The sequence below is a fragment of the Balearica regulorum genome, chromosome 14 (genome assembly GCF_011004875.1).
Source record: "Balearica regulorum gibbericeps isolate bBalReg1 chromosome 14, bBalReg1.pri, whole genome shotgun sequence".
NCBI classification, from domain to species: Eukaryota; Metazoa; Chordata; class Aves; order Gruiformes; family Gruidae; genus Balearica; species Balearica regulorum.
This window is the reverse complement of record NC_046197.1, coordinates 9,738,139-9,756,862: the sequence shown is the minus strand read 5'-3', so window position 1 is coordinate 9,756,862 and position 18,724 is coordinate 9,738,139. Positions and strand designations below refer to the sequence as shown.

At 54.5% G+C, this 18,724-nt stretch overlaps 1 protein-coding gene across 11 annotated transcripts in view; it reads left to right on the top strand.

Annotated features, from left to right (window-relative positions):
- The first annotated feature begins 442 nt into the window (after positions 1 to 442).
- ABLIM3 (actin binding LIM protein family member 3) overlaps positions 443 to 18,724 on the top strand; it is a 55,541-nt gene continuing 37,259 nt past the window's right edge. For 4 of the 11 annotated variants that reach the window (XR_012837743.1, XR_012837741.1, XR_012837739.1 and 1 more), the window contains exon 1: positions 446 to 998. Coding sequence is in view for 2 of the 11 variants with exons in the window: in XM_075766501.1 (XP_075622616.1) it covers positions 986 to 998 (13 nt within the window). In the remaining 9 variants the exon portion in view is untranslated. Of the gene's footprint in view, positions 999 to 18,724 lie in introns of all 11 variants that reach the window. The other 7 variants (XR_012837738.1, XR_012837740.1, XR_012837737.1 and 4 more) reach the window with 6 other exon arrangements.

The window sequence follows — 18,724 nt, the reverse complement described above, 5'->3', positions numbered from 1 at the left end:
TCCCTCTCCACCACGCTCCTGTCCTGGGACAGCGTTTGTTTGCATGCTCAGCCACTACAGGGCCAAGCTGGAGAGCGAGCGGTGCGGGAACGGCAGCCGGTCCCACCCAGGGCTGGATGGGAGCAGCTCCGGACTGGGTGGGAGCCCCGTGGCAAGGAGGGGCCAGCCCGGGACCCCCGGGAGCTGCAGGCAGAGCCGCAGGCAGGGCTGACGGCAGGGCAGCGACTAGGTCACCAGGCAGGGCAGCTTGCAGGATTGAAGGCAGGGCAGCAAGGAAGGGCAGGGTAGCAGAGCGGGCAGGGCCGGACCGCGGGCAGGACTGCAGGCAGGGCAGAGCAGCAGGCAGGGCCGGACTAGAGGCAGGACTGCAGGCAGGGCAGCGGGCAGGCGGTGCCCAGCAGATGGCGGCGGTACCGAGGCGGCGCACCCCGCAGCCGCCCCCCGGGGCCGGGCCGCCGCCCCCCGCGCTGCCCCCCGCGCCGCTCCGCGCTGCCCCGCGCTGCCCCGCCCGGCACGGCTGTCCGCGGGCTGAGCCGCCGGGGCGGGGCGAACGGGCGGGGAGAGGCGCTGCGCGGCGCTGCGCGTCCCCCGCCGCGGCCTCCCGCCCCGCTATAAGAGGAGCGGCCGCGGCTGCACTCCGCAGTGCATGGCAGTGTTTCGGCTAGGACGTCGCGGTCCCGCCGGGACCCTCCCTCCCGGGTCGGTCCCGGGCGTCCCCCTTCCTGCCTCGCCCCCTCCCAGCCGCCGACACCCTTGACCTTGCCATCCGGCAGCTCGGGAGTGAGAGCGGCGGCAGCCGGGGGGATAGCCGTACTGGGTCGTGGAGCTGCCTTGGGATGCGTTAGCCGGCGGATCGCACAGAAATATCTCTCCTAGGAAGGAGAGAGGCAACCTCCTCCCACTGACGGGAGAGGAGGAAGAAAAAGAGGATTTAAGGAGCATCTTTGCCTCTTTTGTTGAATGAGGACAGAGAAGGACCAGCAAGATGAGCACTAGCAGTAAGTATGGCTTTCCCTTCCCTTTGCTATGGGAATGGGGCTGATATTGCACCAATCTGGCTGGGAGGAATTGGAAAGAAAATGTCACAACAGGGTTGACAAGCCTAATGGGATGGATTTTTTTTTTATTTTCCTGCTGCCTTTGGCTTCCTGACAAGGTCTGGCTTTGGCCCTTCTTTCCTGTGGGGTAAGCCATGGTGCTTATCTCCACTGAGTACTTTTCTTGGCTGGTATTTCTGGGGTTTGGAGGGCAGATCATGGACTAAAATGTTGATAGGCAACATAGTGAGAGGGAGCCAGGAGCACTCTGATGGGCAGCAGGTTCACTTGCTGATGCTGCTGCTCCCTATGTATAAATGGGCATAGGGGGAACAGCCGATGGGGAGGAGGAGCAGGGTAAGGAGAGACCCAGAAACCAGGGACCTGAGCAAAGCATAGGTGCAGTACTGAAAAAAATGTACCTTCTGCAGCTGGGATGTGGGTGTTTCTATTGTGTGTGTGTGAGACAGGGATGGAGGCACTCATGCACTATGTATGAATTTCTAAAGCAGAGCTTGGAAATGTGCTGCATAAGATGAGAACTGGCACCTGGTACTAGTCTGGTTACTTCTGGTTTTGTGTCCCTGTTGTAAAGTCTGAAAAGATTGATCAGGTTGGATCAAGTCACAATCAATTTCTTTTCCTTCACTGATATGATGTGTGACAGCTGTACTCACCTTGCTAGCACAGCTCTGATACATTCCTTTAAAAGCAGTGAGCCCCTAGCCAAAGGAGTTGATGCTGATGACCACCTGAGGGTCTTCCTCCTGGGATAACCTGCCCAGGGAAGGTGCCCTCCCTCCTGTGGGTCCTAGAGCCTGCGTGAAGAAGGGAGGACTCCCCAGGCAGAAAGCAGCAGACCAGTGACTTCTCCATTGCATTGGCATGTAGAGGTTTCTCAATCCGAGGGCTTGGGGTGGTTCCCAAGCAAAACACTGTGAAAAATGCCTTGGCATGCTGCAAGGCAACAGAACAGGTGATTCCAGCTCTGTTGGGCTGTTTCAGAGGCGAGAAAACTTTCCAGGTGCCCTCTGCATGAGCCACACCTGGGACAGGAGCTAGCCCCCTTCCTGGGGGAGTGAGGCTGGCAGTGCCCAGGTAGGAAACAATAGGGTCTGGTTCTTTCTGAGCCTGCTGGATGCCTGATAACAAAGGGTCCTCTCTCTGGGTGATGGGCCCAGTGTGGAGGGCTGGGATGACACACAGTGCTTATTGGGGTCAGTGACCACAGTGGTCAGGTGGGACTGTTAAGCTTCCTCTTAGCCAATTTTGACAAATGCATGTTGGTTCCTTTTGGGATTCCTTTGCAGCTCTTAATAACTAGCTTGGCTGCTGATAGCGATAAGGGCTGTTTATGGTGCTGGTGTGTTATAACTCCCTGATTGCGCTGCAAAACTCCTTTACTACGTCCTCCCCCACACAGAGAGGTGCCAGGAAACCCAATGTGCTGCCTACCTGTTGCTCTGACATGACTCACGGGAGGAGGCCACTGGGCAGGCAGCAAGTGCAGAGCTGGGAGTCCCCTGGGAGGTGTTCCTCTGCCACTGCCTTGCTCTGACCTCGGGCACATCACTTGGCTGTGCCTCAGCTTCTGGATTTGCCAGCAGCAGACTGCCATGGTGCTTCTTGCCCAGCCCTTTGGATGGCTTTGCAATTTTTGCCTAAATGTTGCCAGTAACTCTAAGTAGCCATGTGTTTTACTAAAGGTTTGGGAAGTTTGTAACATCTGTTGATCACTTCCTGTGCTGTGGGTTGATTACTTATGGATTACTTGTGGTCCCAAAGGGACTGTACCTGGTACAAGGGGTGTGCAAACCCTGCAAGGCAGGGGGCTCTGCACTGCTAGGCTTCCAGAGTCTCCTCCCAGTATCTGAGGGACTCAAAGCAGAGCTTGCCATACCCAAATGCTGTCTCATGGCTGTTCATAGCAATGCATCGTCCTCTCACGGCTGGTTCTGTGAGCAAGGCATGGAGTGCTGGGCCATCTCTTCCATCAGTGTGTTTGACTGGTGTGAATGTTGCCAAAAGCTGTCTCCTCTCTCACTGCTGCCTTGCTCAGCTCTGCACATCCCTACCCAGCCTGTGTCCCTCAGGTCTAAGTGCGGGCAAGGCAAAAAAGGAGCTCAGGAGCCTTGTGTCAGTGCCATCTCTGTTTCACCCCACTGATGCTACCTGGTAGTGACCTGCAATGGCTTTTGCAGCCCTTTGCTGGCAGCCAGTGACTCTGGGGAGCTTGGTGCCACTTAGTGCTAGAGGCTTCCCAGCCCTGCCTCTAGCTCTGCCTCCCAGGCACGGCCAGCTCTGCTGCTCTCTGCAGTAGTGACTGAGGGCTCAGATGTGGTGAGATCCAGCCAGCAGGCTCAGCTGCACCCCGGCCTCCCCAGTCTGGTCTCTCTCCTGGTGCATGGGGCTGTGTCTGTGCAGATGTGAGGGGAGAAGGAGGCACTGGAAGAGGAGGAGGGGGAGGAGGAAGAAGAAGGATGATGAAGCCAGATTGTGCATGGGGTGATAACCTACAGGCATACCTGTAGCTGCAGGACCAAAATTTTGGGGCTGGCAAATCAATAAGATGCACAGCTGAGGATAAAATACCACATCATCTGATCAGTGAATTCCCACCACTCCTTTCCATTTTACTCGATGCATTTGGATAACACTTCTATCCTGTCTGAAGCTGATGTGAGGCAGGAAACCTGGGGCTGTGGGCCATGGCTGGCCTCAAGCCATGCTGTTATGCAAAACTATCTGTGAGGCCTCTGGGGAGCTCTGGGCAGGATTTGTCAGGCTGTACAAGTGTATCTCTGAAGATGCTTCGTGCACAGCACACAGGAGTCTTGCCTGGCCTTGTTGAGGTGACAGGGGTTTGCTTTTAACCCCAATATGGGTCCTGGGGTTGGAGGCCCCACATCACCTTCTCTCCCATGATGCAGGGAAGGCAAAGCCATATGGAAATCTTGCTTTTAAGGGGAAGAGGAAAAGGCCCTTGATCTTGGGTGTCAACTCATATCCTGTGCCTGCAGAGCAGATCAGGCAGCCCTGAGGGTGCAAGGGTTATGCTGGCCAGGAAGGCAGCCTCTCCTCCTGGGCTCACCAGGTGTGCAGCGAGTGTTTGGAGGGCACAGTGTTGATATTGACATTAGCTATGCTATTAATACACTCTGGTTAGCACTGCTAACTGGTTTTGGATAGATTCATATACTCAAACATGTCTATCAGTGCTGTGCTGCATTTCCATTGAAGCTGGATCCTGTAGTGCAACCCCTTGCCCAAGAGAACATCCCTTAAAATCACTCCCTTAAGTCCCTTAGGTCTGAGTTCAACCTCTTGCTGAGAAACTGGCCTGGTGCAAGGGAGGCTAATGTGGCCAGTGCTGGGTTTGCACTCCTTGAAAGGTAGAGGGCTGAAGGTGTCACCTGCCCCAGGGATTTAAGACTCTCTGAAATGTGTGAGTAATCCCTTCTGTGGCTTTGAAGGTAACCAGCAGGTTTGGGTGCTGCAGTCCTGTGAGTAGGGGTCACCCTTGTGGGGCCCATGGGAGATGGCATTTGCATATTGTCTCTTCTAGTCCAGCTGTGTTGGGGTGAGAAGGGACTGCTGGAAGTGGGCATTGGTCTTGTCAGGAGCAAGGTGCCCCTTATTGTTATGGGCCACCCTGGTCTGAGCAAAGACACACAACTACTAAAGGAGGTTAAACCCCAGTAAACTCCTGGGTCAAATCTGGTTTGGCTGGATGTGGGTTGCAATGAGTCAGTGAAACTGGCTCAGAACTAGAGATCCTCTAGAAACCAGAATCTGTCCTCGTGCTGAGTTAATTCAGGGTGGGGGGAACCAGTACCATCTATCCTCCATCCTCTTCCCTCTGAACATCTGATAGCCTATCAGAGCATGGAGGCATCTTGCAGGGGGTCAAAAGTACAGTCAAAAGCAAGGTGGAAAGCTTCCCAAGACCATCCCACCCCCTGGCACCTCTTAAATTCCTGCTCAGACTCCACTAGGCTGAGAAAGCTGGGGAAGGAGACATGAGCAAAGGCTGGCCAGCTAAGCATTTGGGCAGGAAGGCTTCATGACAGATACTGATGAATGCAGCATGTTTGCTTGGTTATTTTTGGCTTTCCTAAATCACGCTCCCTGTTAGATGGTGATCCACTAAGCATAATTACCCAGTAATCTCTAGGCACATGTGGTTACAAGGTGTTTACCAGCAAACTCTATTAAGTCCCTGTGTAATTAAAGAGGAATCACATGGTGCTGCATGTCTTGGGGAGCTCCAGCTCTGCCCTGTACAGCTCATCAGGGTGATTCACTGGGTCTCCCCACCCAGTGGGGTAGAACCTGCTGAGGAGGACATGGTGTTGCTCTTATGTTCAGAAGTGCAGTGAACCCAGAGGGATGAGCCCATTGGTATGATGAGCAGCATTAGTGTCTTCCCCATGAGGAGGCTCTAGTTTTCTGCAGTGGTGACACCAGGCCTGGGGGGTTATTGTACAGATGAACCTTTTCAGTCATGGCACTCATGGTTCTTGGTCAACATTGGTTCTCATTTCATCTTTGGAATGTTGGAGGCTGCCACAGGCATCCAGGAAACTGAGGACAAAGTGAGGGAGGAGCCAGCAGGGTGAGATGTTGCCCACATCAGTGGTGTTGCTGTCTAGCCCACAGGTGCTTGGTGAGATGGCTGGAGGTCAAGGCATAGGGAGAGGAGGAACAGAAGAAAGAAAGGTAACAGATGCAAGAGATGAAGAGCTATCTTCCTAGTATGTTCTCTCCAAACCCAGCAATGAACATTACCTAGTGTCCATGTTTCTCCAAGTAGGGCTCTAGCACTGAGTTTTGCAGAACTGGGGCACCAAAGAGAACTCCAGGCTTTCCACTCACATCTTCTTTCTCTCAATTAACACCCAAGCCTAACTCTGCCATGAACAACGTGATACAAATTGTGCCCTCTGTTCTCCTGAGCAGCCTAGAAAAGGGACAATCATCCATTGCTTTCACTTTGGTGCCAGAAAATTCAGAGCCCAGGCAGCTTCTCTCTGTCCTCAGGCTGGTGGATGGGCTCTGTCCTCTCACCAAGCTTTGTTCAGGCTCTCCTGCAAACCATCTTCTTGGCAGCTTGCCCTTTGAAGAGCAGAAGCCATGGAAAGTGGCCCTGCAGGCCAATGAAGTGCATGCTGTAAAGTCAATTGAAGCAATTGAATTATTTCAAGGGCCTGCCATGCTCTTATAAAATAAATAGCAAGTTTTCTAATGACAAAGTGACGATCAGTTTAGCTAGATAATTGTATTTGTGATGCCAGCAGGCTGGACTAATGACAGACTGTCCTGTTATCAGCAAGGAGTCAGTGTGATGCTGCCTTTGCTCTCTGCAAAGCTGTGAAGGAGTGAGGGCAAACCCACCAAGTTCCTGCCAGGCCCCGCAATCCTATCATGATGGTGCCATAATGAAGTGGTTGGAACATCTAATTAGATATTTTTAGACTAAATACAGCAGTGCCTCTTGGCTGTAAGCGCTGTAACACCTCAGGAAGGCACCCTGGGGGTAGACTGGTGATGGCAAGGACTTAGGCAGAGAGCAATGGGGGAAGGAGTGGGCTTTGCAGGATGAAAGGGGACTAGAAGTGACTACAGTAGCCATAGGGAAGGTAGAGCCCAAGTCCCAAACGTTTCAGGCCAAGAAGCTTGCTTGTGAGTATCTTGGGGCAAGCATGGCAGGGTGGCAGCCTCCAGCAGAGAAGGTGGTTCTTGCTTGGATACGTAGGCTGTCCCAAGCTTTCCTGTGCCCAGCTTCTCTGCCTTTTGAGTCCATAGGCTCAGTGAATCACTGGGGAGGTAGAAAAGCTTGAGTGCACTGATGCACAGCCCTGATAGACATGCCTTGTTTTCTAAAAAGGGCTGTCTGAAGCTTAACAGTACCAACCTGATGTAATGTGGCAGCAAACTCAGGCACGTAGTCCTCATATTTGATGGTGGCTCAGGTTTTTGGTAGGTATAGTTTATAATGCATTTTTCAGTTAGGGTATATTTTGCTGACTGCTTTATCAGTATCAGCCATAAGCCCTGGGCTAGGAATTGATGTGCCTTCTCCGCTGCCTGGGGCGGAGATCTGAAAGGAAAAGGAGCTGGTACTTATGCAGCCTGGCCGACCTTCCTTTCTTCTTACCCTTTTTACCATGGCAAAGTCCTTCCCTGAGCCCCAAGCATCACTTGTTTTTCTGTTCATGGACATTTTATTCCACTTCTATTTTGAATCATCTTGTCTGAGACCTGGATGAAAGTCCTTGGGGGGAAGGTTTCTCTAAGGAATAGGACAGTGTATGGAGGGAGCATGTGCTTGAGGGTTTGAAGCCATCCTGTTGGCTTCTGTGTTCTTCCTTGGCAACAAGCAGCACACTTTGGACAGCACTACACTACTGTGGGACAAGAACGGCTTTGCAGGTGCAATGCCAGCCCCAGAGCCCCTCCTCAGCCCAGCATGAGCCCACTGCAATCTGAATTTAAGTTGTAGGGTTTGACATGTTCTCACAGTAGTGAATTATATGACTGTTCTCAGATACATGCAGTCAGGCTGCAGCCTGCTGCTGGACAAGACCAGCATAACCTAGACCAGGAGTAGAAGTGTGAGCTCCTGAAGTGCCTGTGCCAGGCTCTGCAGTACAGCACCCCTCGAACATGTCTGTAGCATCTTGCTCATGAAAACACATTGCAAGGCCCTGCTTGTTCATCCCAGCACCTGTGTCTTGTACCAGCTGACCCTGAAGATCTTGCTGCTTTTCTCCTGGCATCCATCTTCCTGCCAGCCCTGGGGACCCCTTTGCCCAAAGGCGTCCTGGGGAGGAGTGCCCAGCCTGGTGGTGGTTGCTTGCGAAGGGGAGCTATTTTTAAAGCAGCTGGGGGGCTGGGTGGGTTGTTCCCTGGCTCAGCAGCACTTGCTGGGACATGTCAGGTGCTGTGGTAGGGATCTCCCAGTTGCAGCTGCTCCCCAGCCTGGATTCTCAGCAGAAGTAGGGAGGGTTCCAGCAGGGTGACTGTGTTTCACTCCTGGTCAAGGACTTTTCACTGCTAAAAGCTGAGGAAGAGGGAAGGAAGCTGTGTGTGAAACCCATTTCTGCTGCATGTCAGCAGCTGCAGCCCATTCAAGCCCCAGAGCTGGGGCGGGGGGGGGGGGGGGGGGGGGGGGGGCAGCTGCCTCCCCCTAGCAGACCTGCTTCAAGAGAAGGGGCTGAAGGGGCCTCCTTGCCTTGGCCATGAGGCAGGGCTGGATCAGGGCTTGTCTGTCAGCTGCTGCTGCCCTGTCTGTCACCTGCTGCACTGAATGCTGAGTGCTCTTTCCCAGCGGTGCCCAGCTGAGGCTGTGAGTGGCTTTCTCAGGAGGCTGGTGTGGCTGCAAGGTCTGCATCAGCTGGGATGCCTGGGTGGGACTAAACAAGCAAACAGGCCTCTGTCCTGCCAGGAGGGACCCATGGCAGGTCCCCATGGTTTGTGCTTCCCCTGTGAGCTGGGGATCAACAGTCAGGTGCTGACTACAGCAAAGGCATGGAAAGATTTTCCTTGCCTGGCCCAAAGAAATGGGGACCAGGGCAGGCAGAGGTCCCAGAGCCCCTCTGGAGGTGGTGCAGACCCCACTCACTGTCAGCACCCAGCTCAAACACAGCCCACATAGGGCAGCTGCCTGCACAGGGCTGCAGGAGCCAGATCCAGGCAATGTGCTGTGCAGTTCAGCGCCACCTTCTCCTGCTGTCTGAGCAGGCAGCTCTGCTCTGGATTTTCCCCTATCTCTGCTCGTATCACAGCAGTCCTCAGTGTGATGGAGTACTGGCTTCCCCAGCTCTTGTCTGTGCTGGTACAGCCCCTCAACTGTGCTCAGATCACAGCACTGGTCCCTGCAAACCCCTCCCTCCGCCTCAGCTGCCCTGCACTGTGCCAGGGACCATGGGGTGTCCCTCCCCATCGTGCTGCTTTCCTCTCCACCTTGGCACTTTCTGAATCAGCTCTTGGTCCTCAGAGGTTGAAGAAGGTGGAGCAAGGTAAGATGAGCTCCCTCTAACCTCCTGTGTGCTATAAATAGCTGCGTCACCCAAGCATTGTCTGAGAGTGATGTGACCGAGTTTGGGAGATCTGCTGCCTCCATCACAGACACACCCAACACTTGGGTCATTGGAGCTGATGGAAAAGAGCTCCTGCGGGTCCCGCTGGTGACACGGAGCGTGTCATCGCATTAGCACGCGGCAGGGCACCTCTCAGGTTATGCACAGCCTAATCCCATCTGGCAGCCGCCAAGGCTGGTGTCCTGTGGCTGGGTCAGCGTGCCCGTACCTCGCTGGCAGCGGCTGCCAGACAGCTTGCAGCAGGGAGCCTTCCCCCTGCAGTAAAAATTTTGCAACCTGTCTTTGGCTCTTGCCAAGCTGTGCTGGGGCGCAGGTGGCATGGATGGGCCGGGGCAAGGGTGTATCTTGGGTACATGTGTCAGGTCTCCAGTCAGACCTTTGGGAGAGAAGGGGAAGGCAGCCATTCTGTAAGGAATAACCAGATCTGGGAGGGAAAAGTGGTTTTCATGGTGCTGGTGGAGTGCCTGTGTGGTCCCTGAATGTTCCTTTGCTCCCTCCATCCAGGCTGGGCTGGAGTTGATCAGGAAACCTTGGTCCTCCCTATTCATCCAGGCTGTTTCCAGAGAGATTCAGTTCTTGGCACAGGCTGTGCCTTAGGGAGGGTGTTTTGCTGGCAGCACCAAAATATCCCCCACCTCTTGACTGACTCAGATCACCTCTTGACCACCAAGCAGCACAGCAGCTTACATGTGCATGAGCATACAGGGAGAAACAGCCATCTTCTCAGTAAGGAAGCCCTCCTTCATCTGGCAGCAGATACTAAGGCACAAAGCTGGATGATCCCCAGCTCAGAGCCTTTTATTCAGTGAGCAAAACCATCCCTTCATACACCCACAGATGCTACTTGAGAGGACTTGCACTGTTACCCCACCATCTGGTTAGCTGCCCCCCCTGAGAGAGGTGTGGGTTGGACCTGGTCCTTCCCCCTCCATGATGAGAGGTGCCTGGCAATGCTGCCCTGGGTGAGCTGGCCAGGGAGAGCCCAGGGGCCAAGTGTGGATGTTCTCCCCTCCCCTTGGAAAAAAAGTCACTGCCTACATAGTGAGTTATATGGTGATGATGGCTTGTGATGGGTTAGATATAAAATCCCTCGCATCCCTGAGGATGCTACTGGTTGAAAGCTTTTATGGTATTTTAAAGATAGCCACAGAGGGGGAGAGAATGAGAAGATGGATAGGTAGGTGGATCCCTAATAAGGAGAGAAGAGGAAACAGCTAGAGAGGGAATGGAAAGACTTTAGTGAACGGCATGTGAGTGATTACTGAGGGAGGGGGTAGTGTGGTCATACTGAGTGGCTGAGCTGCGTGCCTGGTGGGGATGGGAAACCCTATAAAAAGCCTGGCTGTGAGATATGCTCCTTGCACGTGCTGGGGAGAGGGATGGGGTGAGCATCAGCTTGGGCTGTCTTTCCTGCGGGTGCTTGCTGCATTCTACAAGTAGCTGTTAAAAATAATCCATGACTCTTGGATGGCTGGGCCTGGGCTGGCTGCTGCTGCTCTCGCATGACTCCCCAAACAGCTCCAGGCTCATCTGTGCTCCTTTCCTGCCTTGAGGCTCAGGCTGACAGCCTTGCCTGGGAGCTGATGGATGAGGTTGGTCCTGGCTCTGCCTTTCCCCAAGGTGGCCTTTCCCACCTGGGCTGTGCTCCAAGAAAGATGCTGAGAGCTGCCTCTCTACTCTGTCTTCTGGCTTTCTACTGCCTGACAGCTTGCAGCACTCAGAGGCAAGATCTGGTGGGTCTGGGGCCATGGCAGAACTGTGGTGGCTGGGTGAAGGTGCAGTGCCCCCATGCCTGGCTGGAGCAGTGGTCCCAGAGCTGCTGGCAGGAGGCCCCTTCAGCTGGACAGCCCTGCTGTGCCTTGCGTCACTGCCAGCACAGCATCTGCCTGGTCCCGGGAAGCGGATCAGGGCCCTTCCCTGTGCTTGTGGCAGCTCTCCCCATCACTCAGGGAAGATTATACGGAGTGTCTCCAAGAAATGCTAATTGCTTTGGCTTGCGCTTGGTACAGCAGAGCCACTAGGCATTCTGAGGTCTTAGTCAGCTTAGAGATCTGCCAGATCCTTCCTCTTCTTCCCCTGGAGAGCCAATGGAGGTCTGCCGTGGCAGTTGTTGATTCCCACATCCCTGGGCCCCAGCTGAGCTGCAGGCTGGCACCCGAGCTGGCCCAGACCTGCAGTCACAAATACCTGGTGGCACAAGGCATGGTATGTTCTCATCAGGACACTGCAGCCTTGGGGTGAAACACCCCAAGGTCAGCTCCTGGCAGGCACAGTGTGGGGTCAAATGTACCCGTTGTGCTGGAGAGAACAGGAATTTCCCATCCTGGGGGAGGAGGATGGATCTTGTGCTGCAGTAGAAGCAGCAAGTGCTGTTGTGCTGTCTGTCCTCCCAGACCCTTCAGCTGCTGCTGCCCACCCCTGCTCTGCCACTGGCAATTAAAGCTCTGCACAGCCAGACTCGTTTGGTGCAGGCTGCTGGGAAGCATTCCTTGGCTTTGCCTCCACTCGAACTGCAGGGAAAAAATGCTGCTAACAAGACTCCTCTGTCAAACTCGCCAGCCCGTCACATCCAGGCTGTCTCCCTCTTGCTTGCTTTCTTCTTGTCTTTTCTTTGCTTTCTCATCAGCTAGGCAAATACCCAGGGAAGCAGAGGCTGGTTGTGGGTTATCCCTACCCAGCTGCAGGCTGGGGAATGGTGAAGCTGGAGAGTGTGCGCTGCCTGGTTCTTGCGCTGGCCTCTTGCAAAGTGTTGCTGCTCATTTGTGTGCCGATCTTGCTGTATTTCTCTAGCCCACAGCATTTTTTTAATGCTGTAGCATGAGCTGAAGCCTAAGCCCAGCCACGGTTTGTGGGTGCTGAGGTCCCTACCCTACCTCCTTCACCAAACTCCAGGGCAGCCCCTATCCTGGGGAGGGTGAAGAGGTGCCTCCTGTCCTGGCTGGTTTCTGCTGACTGAGGAGCTTTCACTTGAAATAACTCCTGGAGGAGCAGTGGGGGTCTGAGCCAGCAGCACAGTCCTTGCTGGCAGGTGCCTGTTACCCTCCCCAAGGCAGGGGGTGACCCCAGTCCCTGCTCCCACCTTGCCTGCCCTTTGCTGGGCTGTTGCAAGAGCATCCCACGGGCACGGGGCAGAGCAAGGGCTTGCCAGGAGAGGTCATCTGCGGCTGCCCTGACCTCGCTCCCCGCTTGGCTGTCTAGGTGGCATAAAGGGTCCGGTTTGGGACATAATTCTGTTCCTTGGCAGGCAGGTTTTGGCTCATTTAAGCCAAAAGCATGCACAACAAAGCACATGTTCATTTTTCCCCCTTGAAAGGGGACTTGTTCCCTGGAAAATGCCAGCTCTGATGGGCCTGTTGATTGCCTGTTAATTGCCACTAATGAGGAGCTGGGAGATGTGGCTTCCAGAGGCTGTTGCAAACAGGCTGTTGCTTCAGCTTGGGAGGGATGTCTCGGTGGGGAAGGGAGCCGTGACCTCGGCACTGGGGAGTTGAGCTGCGTGAAAGGGTTCGTTACCAGAGGGTGCCCCAATTCCTGCGCCTGTGGCCCGGGGCGGCAGCACCTACTCCTTGCTCCAGAGCAGAGAGCGTGGAGGGTTAAGAGGATCTCTGGTGCTTACTGTACACAGATGGATTTATTTACGTATATATAGCAGGGAGGTGGGATGGGGAAGGGCTAAACCCCCCCTGTCCGGGAGGGAGGGTTAAATCTCTGTGGCTGGTCTATGTTGGGAGCACAGGGCTGCCGGGCAGCAGGACCTGATGCCAGGGCTTGGCCGTTTGCCTCCAGCCCGACAGTTGAAGGCTATTTTTCCCCTGGTCCTGATGAAAGGCACCAAAGCCTTTTAGCAGCAGACAGCCGCGTCTGCCTGCCTGCTGCTTCCCGTGCTGGCAGCCCCCCCCTCCTTTTGAAGTCGGGTTTCTGGGCGTACACAAGAGCTGAGAGAGCACGAGTATGGAAAGGAGGAGGGGAGAGGATTACATCTATGCCGAAACCCCTCATACGCTCATGGGAGTTTATTGTTCTAGATGTGCCTTGTCCTGCCATGTCCCCCCACTGTCCCCAGCCTGGGTTGTCCTTGCCCAGCACTGAGCCCTGCTTGGTGCCTCTTGGCCCCATTCTGGGCTGCCCCGTGTCCTACCAGCAGAGCCTCGGGATGTGGCTGGGAGGGATATTAAGCCCCCTTAGTGTGTCACACTCTGAGCACTGGTGCAGAGGTGTGCTTTTACCTGCTGAGACAGCCCCATGCCCCAGCAGGGATGGGCGCTTCTCTCCCGCAGCAGCAGCTTTCTGGGTGCCCATTGCCTGCTGCTCTGCTCCAGCCACTCCTGTAGCATCTGCTCTAATTACTTCAGTGGTTTCTCTCATCTTCTCTTTGCTAAAATGGCTGAGCTGTTTCACCCAGTGCTTTTCCCCAAGAGTCTTACCAGTTTTTCTCCCCTTCCCTCAGGCTTTGATGTCCAGCTAGCCCTGCTGACCACCTCCTGCTCCCCCGGGGTACCTACTCTTGTCCCTGCCATCGGTGGGGCTGAGGCACCACCCCAGCACTCGCTATCTGCCTGCAAGAGGCTGTTTCTGTGTTTACTGTTCAGCTATCGTGAGGGCAGCTCAGCAAAGGGGGAGCTTCCCTTCAAGATTTATTTCATTAGAATAAACAGCCAAGTGGGATGTTATTCTTCCATTCTAGCTGAGTGAGGTTGTAGTTGCTGCTTTTTGACCTAAACCCTGATGTCTATTTTTTAATTCTTTGCCTTTAATGAAGTGGGATGGAGAAGCAAGAGCAGAGCATGCTTTGGCAGTGGACACAGCTCATATTCTTGCAGTACAAGGACTTATGTCAGTGCATTTGTGGTTGTATCTTTGCTTCTTACTCTGACCTTGGATTAGGGGTTCAGGTGAGCCATGGACCACACAACAAAGTGTATTTTTGTCCCACGCTGCCTCTGGGCTCCTTTCACAACTGGCCAGGGAGATGGCCCACTGTTGTGGGGTTGGGACTGGCTATTGTTCCTAAGGGCCCTGTGTTCCACTCAAGGCTCTTGGTAGTCTGGCCTCCAAAATGCCTCTTTGGGGCCCAGGGTATGCAGGCAGCCCTGCTCCGCTTGGGAAGTAGCAGGAGAAACAGCTGGTGCAGCTGGGCTGAGAAGTGGGCCTGGACCTCAGAATTAGGGTGCAGTGGGGAGCAGGAGCATGGGCAGCCCTAGGCTAACATGCCATGTGTGATGTGCTGCGACCCAAAGGCTGGGCCAATCCAGCTGTGCTAGTGGAAGAAGGAAGGTGCTGAATAACCTGGCCCCAGACACCATCCACCACCTTAAGGGTCTCTCCAGTTTGGGGCTTGAGAGCTGCCTCAGGGCACGGGCAGGGCTCCTCGCAGCCTCCTGGGTGTCTCTCGGGGTGCTGCCCCCTCCCATGGCAGGGCATGTCCTGCCGTGCAGCCTCAGGCTGCCAGCCTGGGAACTGGCAGGGGGGATGTGCTATGTCCTGGAGAGACCCTTTGCTGGGAGACACAGCAGGGCTGACAGACGTCTCGGCATATGCCCTGGGTCGCCTTGCTGAAGGTCGTCCCAAGGTGAGCAGCCTAAAGGCAGCTCTTTTCCCTAATGCCTGTGCTTCCCCCCTGCCATCACTCCCTCCTGCCCCAGTCTTTACTCCATGACTTTAGGCTGTTTCCCTTTCCTTTTTTCCTTCTCTTTTTTCACCCCTTTTTTCTCTCTCTTTTCTGTTTCTCTCCTGTCAGCTTTGTTAGCCCTGGCTGTGTACCGGGGTTGCCATGGTGACTGCCAGAGCATCTCTGCATCCTGGAGTAGTGGTCCTGCGCCTGCCCTGGCCATGGGGAGTGGCAGGGCACCCTCCTGACCCTTGGAGGGACCAGCTGCCCCCTTCCTCCCAGGGACAGAGATCCCTGAGGACGCTCCAGCAACACATCCTGGTGTCTGGGGAGAGGACAGGTCAGGGCATGGGGTGGCCCTCACCAACTCAGGATGGAGCCATGCAGCACCTTGTGCAGGGGGCTGGGGGAGGCACTGGCAGGGCTGGCTGTGTGGCACAGCTTTATTTGCCTCTTGCTGCCAGAACTGTTAATCCTCAATAAATATGTTTTTAATGAGCAAATGCTACTTAAGGAAAATAGAGGAGCTGCTGCAGTCCAGGTGGTCTCTTTAGCTTTAATGGGGCACCACCACCTGCCAGCAGAGAGGACTATAAAACTGTATAAATACAAAGCTGTACCCTGTTGCAGGACATATGCAACTTCCCTCTTGCTTTTGGGAATAAGCTTCCCTTTCCCACCCTAGGAGCCATGCCTTTCTTGATACCATCACTTGTTGCCATCCAAGTGACTGTGGTGACTTGACCTTGCCTTGGCCAGGCTCAGGGCCCCGGGGTGCAAACCAACCTGTGTCTTTGGGCAAAGTGTTGTCTGGATCCTAGATCTGGTCTTCACCCATGACTGGAGGACTAAGGCTGGCAGCAGGGACTCGTATGCATCCCCTGGCCATGGTCTGGTGTTGGACATAAGTGGAGCTGTGGTTTGGAGGCAGAGTGTGGCTTGTGGCTTTCTGGTGCTGCTTTGCAGACAACAATATATTTCTTCAGTATTTGTCAGAGCTTCTGTGCCCCTTTCATGAGATAATTAGGATGACGTGTTATTAGCTGATTACTGGGGAAACATATATTTACTGAAGATTTAGTCTGGAAACAACATTAATCTCCTGTATAGTTGCTAAACCCCCATAAATAATCTGATTTTGATAATCAATTGCTATTTCAAACCCCCCATAAATCTCAATTAAATGCACATTTAATTCACATAAAGTTGCCAAATTTGCTTGTATGTTTCTTTCCTGCTGTTTGCCTCAGGCAGATGTCTGTGTATGTGCAAGCTCAAGTCTGTTTATCAGACAGCCTGAAACCAGAACATGGTTTGCCAGGGTGAAGTGGTTACAGTAACAGCACCACTCTTCTCCCCTGGTCCTACCTGGAGAACCCAGCATGTCCTGGCTTCTTGCTGCCAGAGCTGCTCAAACACAAGTGCTTTGCAAACATCACTGTGCATGGCCCTTCCCCACCCGTTGTCTTGGTGCTGGGGTTTGCAGTGAGGGGAGCGGGAGCAACCGCAGGAGACTGTGCACCTGGAGCAATCCAGGCTTGCCCAAAGCGCACAGGCGTGGGCGCCCTTGGGGAGCGGCAGGGAGGAGAGATGCAGTTGCCGAAACCTATGCAGAGGCTTTCAACAGTGCAAGTCTGGGGTAGAAACTGAGGGCTTCATTGGGTCCTGACCACCGTTGAGCCAGCTGGAGTGACTTCTCAAGCCTTAGTGCCAGTGAGTAGGTCAGAGGAGGAGGAAGCAGAGGTGTGCTGCAGAGTGGAGGCGGTTGGCCCCATGCTAGAGACATGTGGTGCTGCCAGCCTCCCTCAGAGCTGGAGAGAGAGTCCAGGCATCAGCTGGGCTTTGTTGTTAAGGCCGCGTTGATTTATTTTATCCTCTTGTTTTTGCAAACAGTAGGCAGGTAGCTGCAGTGGTGCACACCTCAGAGCTGGGCTCACTGGGGCAGAGCTCTGGAGGTTCTGGTGACGTGGGTCCCTGCTGGGGCACCTGGCAGGACCGTGGCAAGCCTCCTGCCGCCTTTCGTGGCGTGGGGTTTTGGCCCTCACCTGCACCGCTCAGTGCCGGCCCTGCGGCTGCAGGGGCTGATGCTCCTTGGAGCATCCCTGCTGCCTGTGCCGGGGTGCCAGGAGTGACAGCTTGGGCTGCAATGATCTCGGTGATGGGGACCGCACTAGGGGAGCTATAAAAGAAACGATGAAGCTGTTCAAATTGCTGGGAAGACGTCTACTAAGATCTCCTCCTGAGCCTGGCTGGAGCCCAGCCTGCTAATTATGGTGGTAGGGGAAATACACAAACATACAGATGGCAAGAAGAACAAAAACTGCTGTCTTTTAATATTGAAAGCTCAGTTTCCGGCCAACTGAAACCGACACATGGCAGAAGCTAAACGCTAACAGCTTTGGGTGAGACTGGAGCACCTTGCCAGCCTGTGCAGGAGCTCTTTGAGCCCTTGAGGAGCCCAGAGGGGGATCTGCCTCTCCCGGGGCAGAGGGATGGACCTGAGCCCATGGCAGCTGCCAGCAGAGGAGCAGGAAGGCCAGGGTGCAGTGGCGGCCGACTGTGCATGCCTGTGTGAGTGCACACCTACGTGTGCTAGGAGAGAGCCATGGGCAGGCCTTGCAGTTGCAGGCTGTCAAGAATCCCACGCTGGCTCTGCAGCAGGGGTGGCTGGTGACAGCTCCAGCCTGCTCTGTCCCAGGGACCCCTTAGTGCATCCCCGCACTGCAGCGGTGGGAGTTTCCTCCCTCTGATCCCACCTTTTGCCTCTACTAGGTGGGTTGGGGCAGTGGCTTGTAGAGAGATCTCAGATGCTGTGATTAGGCATTTGTCACCACTGTTGGCCAGATCCTCATCACCATGCTCAGGAATGCTGCTGGTAGGAGAGTGTCCCCTCTGGAGTATCTTTCTGTTGACCCTGGCAGTGCCAAGGGGCTGTGCTCTTCATAGCTTGTGAAGATGCTCTGTCCCATGGGGTTTCACCCTAACTGCAGGCACTAAGGATGGGCTGGGTGAGATGGACATCAGGCAGCAAGGGGCTGGTGATGTGGTGTTTTCAAGCACTGTCCTGAGGAGCCTGTGGGTCAGTGTGCTGATGTCTTGTGCTGTTCCTACAGGGCTTGTGGTGCCTGAAACCTGTTGGCGGCCACGGGGCTCTCCCTGCCATGGTGCTGCACCCCACTACCCACACAGCCCTGGTCCCTGCTGTGCTCCCCTCCCTGCCACCCGTATGCACGGCCAGGTGTCTCAATCTTCATGGGGGGTGGGTACAATCTTTTTATGACCACTTAAAGGCTCCATTTGCTACCTCTAACAGAATTAGAGTGGGGATCACACTAGATTAAGAGCAGCAGTAAACACCCTCTGTGCTGCATGGCTTCTGGCTGCAAGGACCCTGCTGAGCCCTTCTCTGAAAGAGGGTTTGCACAGTTTTTGTGGGATGGTCTGTATTAATCGACTGCAGGTGTAATCTTGTCTCTTCTGACACTATGTTTTGCAGGGAGTTTGGTTCTGCAGGGCCCCAGGGGATGTGGCAGTGCCCTTTGTGCTGCACACACAGCCTGGGCTGTGTTGCCCCCCCCTCCCAGGAGCACAGCTGATGAGATCCCAGTTCTTTTAGAAAGCACCTTCCCAGGATTTAAGGGTGGATAGAGGAATTTGGAGCCTGGTGCGGAAGCTCCTGATGGTGTTTTGCTGTTAGCCCTGAGCTGTAATTCATCTTCTGGAATGGGACTGGCTTGGGGGATGGCTGGTCTTGAACCTCCTGCCCCTCTGAGCATGCACTGATGGCATTGAGATCGGTCTGTAATATATACCCCTTCCATGCATCCTATTTATGGGGAGATTGTCCCCTCAGTGACGCCAGGGCTTGCTTTGCCAGCTGTCACCTCCAGTCCAAATTCCCATTTCATTGCATTAATATCTATACAGTGTCTCTGGATAGAGATTTGATTTCACTTCCCTCCCTGGAGTAGAAGGAG